The sequence below is a fragment of the Loa loa genome, assembly GCF_000183805.2.
Source record: "Loa loa unplaced genomic scaffold supercont3.32, whole genome shotgun sequence".
Classification (NCBI taxonomy): domain Eukaryota; kingdom Metazoa; phylum Nematoda; class Chromadorea; order Rhabditida; family Onchocercidae; genus Loa; species Loa loa.
In genome coordinates this window covers 59,409-63,940 of record NW_018108212.1, presented here as the reverse complement: position 1 = coordinate 63,940, position 4,532 = coordinate 59,409, and the positions used below count along the sequence as shown (strand labels likewise).

At 26.1% G+C, this 4,532-nt stretch overlaps 1 protein-coding gene across 1 annotated transcript; it reads right to left on the bottom strand.

Annotated features, from left to right (window-relative positions):
* Positions 1–3,765: 3,765 nt before the first annotated feature.
* LOAG_11843 (hypothetical protein) lies at positions 3,766–4,093 on the bottom strand (the record flags this gene model as incomplete). Its single annotated transcript, XM_003147361.1, has 1 exon — positions 3,766–4,093. A coding segment is annotated over one exon (301 nt), but the record flags the coding sequence as incomplete, so codon positions are not given.
* Positions 4,094–4,532: the final 439 nt, after the last annotated feature.

The following is a 4,532-nucleotide window of genomic DNA, read 5'->3' as shown; positions in this document are numbered from 1 at the left end:
ATGAAAATTTGAAATAACTTGTGGTCAGATAATTATTGCTTAAATAGTTATTAAATCAAATATTAAATCTAAATGTATTAAATCAGTATCAAATTTGACTAGCTATTATCAATTCATTTTCTTCACTTACAATCTAATCTTTACTTATCTTCTCTTCATTTCTTTCCGGAATAGATCTATCATTTGTTTTCATACACATATCTGTCATTCCAGAAATTGTATTTCTTATTAAGTGTTATTTTTCCATTCCTCATAATACTGTACGTTTTTTTTTTTTTTTTTTTAAAGATACAAGCTGATATATTGGATCTATCCGTCGTTTTTGTTATATTTTTGCTAATTTTTTTTTCTTTTTCAAGTATGAAATGGGTAGTTCTCTAATATATATTAATGCAAATTGAGGGTAAATGTAGGAGAAAAAAAAACGAAAGAAAGAAGGTTATATGTTGATAAAAGATATCATGAATGATCAAATAATGGTATATGTTACCGCGGAGAATTAGAAAAAGCGGGACGGGAATGATTCATCATTATCAATCTATGGAATGTTATCAAGCTAAAAGCTGAAAAAGTTCGTTTTTTTTTCCGTCTAGTTTACGATGCTTTTAAGTGTATGTACAAAAGATGCCAGTATTACAAATGTAATTTCGACTATCTTGCTTGATATCTTCAAAAAAAAAGGAGCAAAAAATACTTTCTCTTTACAAATTCCTTTTCTTTCATTCATTCATTCATTCTCTCTCTCTCTCTCTCTCTATTTCCATTTCACTTCTCTTATCTTTAAATTTTTTTCTCTTTCTTTCACTGCTCTGATTTTCTACGATTTTTCGATTTCGAAAAAAGGTAGAGAAATTTTCCTCAATTTCCCGCAAAAATATGACTTAATAAGTTTAATTTTACATGTTTTATGTATCTAAATAAATTTTTTTTTTGGATGATTGCCGAAAAATAACCGGAGTTACTGAGAATTCGAATTCAGGATTTTTGATAAAGCAAAAATATCCATTACACCATTCGAGATATGTACAGGTAAAGTAACCGGAATATCTCTTGATGATTTCCGCCTTTAAAATAATATCGCTATGACAGTAAAAGCAGAAGATTTTATTCCTTCTATTTTTCCCACGTTATCATAATCCAGTAATGTGGTATTGATAAAACGGATAAGTGTTTTCGAAATACAATAAGATCTATCAAAAGGTATTCCATCGTGAAAGACAAATATGAAATCCGGTTTGGATTTCGGAAAATATCTCTAATTTGTCAAAAAATAAACAAGAAAACAAACTTGTGAATTTCAAACAGGAAAAAGAAATAAAAGAAAATATTTGCAGAGAAATATTTGTATAAACATAATACAAATAATTATCACAATTAATTATTACTTTAAATTATATTACTATCTACAATTATATCATACTACGAAGTTATACCACAGTAACCACAGTATACTGTTACGCCATATTGCTGTATCATATTATGCTACATTACATTACACTGCACAACTTACTGTATCTAATTGTATTACCGTGGTACAAAAAAATTTATAATAATCATAAAATGAGCAATATATAATAAAATAATTTGAAATAAATTCAACATAAGAAGATTAAAGCTTGCATTGAATAGGACAAATTAATACCTTTTTTGATTTGATAAAATATTTGTTTCCTTTTTTTTTGCCAATTTTTTTGAATAATTTAATAAGTTAACATGGAAGATTATTCATCGAATCATAATTAACAGTAGTATAATACTTCTGGCTGATAATGTGATAAATAATATTCTGCTTTACATTAATTAACCCTTTCTAGCATTTTCTTCATAATCATACCATTTTGGAACAAATTCTTTCTATTTATTCAATTTCTGTTTAGATTAGTATAAATGATCAAATTAGATAATCGTAAGCTTTTCCCAATTAAATTTAAGAAAACATTAAATATTGATATTTCCTAGTAGAGTTTGAAAGGAAAAGTCGGCCAAAAACTTGAAAAATTACAATAATCCAGAAAAGAGAAAAGTAAAAATCATTTTTTATCCAGTGATGTGCGACATTTTCAAAATAATGTGCTATCGTATTTTTAAGTAACAGCAATAATAGGATCACTTTTTCCAATTCCGCTTTACTTTTCTTGTTTTTTTTTGTAATGTTCAGTGAATTTAATTTTGCTTTTTTTCATCCTTCTTAGCTTTAATGGATTTAATGAATTAATTGTAGTAATTAACAGTGTTGAAAAAAAGAAATTACCAATAAAAGTAAATTATTTTTTCTCTAATATGTCACATTTTCGATTGTAACAAACGAATAAACAAACAAAATTCTTATCATCTAGTTGAAAAAAAAAAAATCACATAATTAAATTAGACAACGGTAAATATAAGTAACACTAATTTTTTTAGGACTGGTTAAAATGAATTTGTTAATAAAAAATTTAACATTCAGATATTTTTCAATAATTTGAAAGAATGTTGAAAAAATTTTTTTAAATCACTTTAAAAATCATATTATATGTGAAAAGTTTCAATTTCTTCTTTCATTGATATCTTTTCTCTCTTTTCTCGCTCTCTTTCACTCTCTAAAATCTATAATTATCTAATTATGGACGAAATAGAAATATCAAGTATAACATAAATTAATTCGGAATATCTCAACTAATCAACGATCTTTTATTTCATCACCATTTCATGTCTCAATCTACTTATTAGAAATGTAATCTAGACTCAAAATATAATAATGGAATTAATTATAGCTTATTCGATATCAAGTAGTAATCAATCAATGTGTGAGAAAAGGTATTTGCTCATCAATTCTTGTGATTCTATGAAATGCTTACGTATTTATATACTTTCTGTTGAGTGAATACTTGAAGATTGACTGGTTTCTCAAATGAAAAATACGGAGTCATATAAAGCAATCTGGAAATTAAATCTTCGGTATGCCATTTTATTTAATTTTATAAACAAATTGTTTATTTTTTTATTCTCACCGAACTTTTAAGACTTGTTTTTCTTATCTCTTCCTTCTTCTCCACATTTTATTTTATTTTATTTTTTTGATTTATGACATCGAATTTTTGTTTGATAAACAAAATGATTCAAGCAAAACCGATTGATCAATCAATCAATCAATCTACTTTTGAGTAATATCGTATGTAGATAAACCTGTTTATTTTATAATTAGTATAAAGTAATAGATTACGTATACATTGTTCTGCATTCACAAGTTAGTCATATAATTTATTTCTAATATGTTACTTGTTGACAATTATAGTACAAATTGATTCAAATCAAGACTAAATCCTAATTTTGATATTATCAAATCAATTCTAATTTTTTTTTCTAATTTTGATATTATCAAAATGACAAAGTAATAAACAATTATGTTTGGATATATGGATAGATTATCATCAAAGTTGTTAATTTCCCTTATTTTTTAATATCCTTATCAATTTTAACTACTTTTTCCTTTTCGCATAAATTTGAAAAATGTGAAAATAGTTTATAGTATATAATGAGTGAATGAATGAATGAATGAGTGAATGAATGAATGAGTGAATGAATAGATGAATGAATGAATGGATGAGTGAATGAATGAATGGATGAATGAATGGATAAATTCAAATTTGAGAAAGCAAAATTTTTGAAATTTATTCAAAAAAAATTTATTTTTTTGCTTTACCATTCTAATCTTTGGCATTTTGAATAAATAATTAATCAAATTGTAAAAAAAAAAATTGGGAAAAATAGAAAAGAAAATGGTCAGAAAGACAACATTTATGTATGTATATATCATTGAAAAAATCCCAATATCACTTGTCGCCTTTTATCTTTTTCGTTCAATTTTTTTTTGTTTTCCGATTTCTTTTTTTCTTTTTTTTTCTTTTCTGTAAAATTTTTAAAACCAACAAAGATGTGTGTGTACATGTGTGTGTGTGTGTGTGTGTGTGTATGTGTGTGCATGTGTCTATGCATGTGTCTGTACGTGTGTGACATCATTTTGTTGTCTTTTCGTTTGCTTAAATAAATGACACTACGAAAAGGGCGTCCGTTTACAGATGACAGGAATGGAACACAAAAATTCCGCCGCTCGTTATTACCATTTTGATTCTCTAAAAGCTTAATAATGTCCCAGGAAACTGTGGACAAAAACTAATCTCATGCATTTCAAAAATTTATTTATGACATTACAGACTAATACATTATCCTTCTTTCTCCCTCTCTTTCTCGCTCTCTCTCCCTCCCTCTTTCTCTCTCTCTCTCTCTCTCCTAATCCATCACTATTCAAATACTGTTATCAGCTTTTTTAAGTAATCATCATTTTTAAGCAAAATTGACGACAAGAAAATCTCATAATACATGGAAAGACGAAAAATTCTTTTTTTTTTTTTTTTAAAAAAGGAATGTATGAGGGAAAAACAGCTGATAAACTCTCCTTTAGATGAAATTTCCAGATAATTGTTCAATTAAACAAATAAGAAACAAAGAGTTGGACTAATTACTTGATAACTAGCATTGATAATTTGATAACT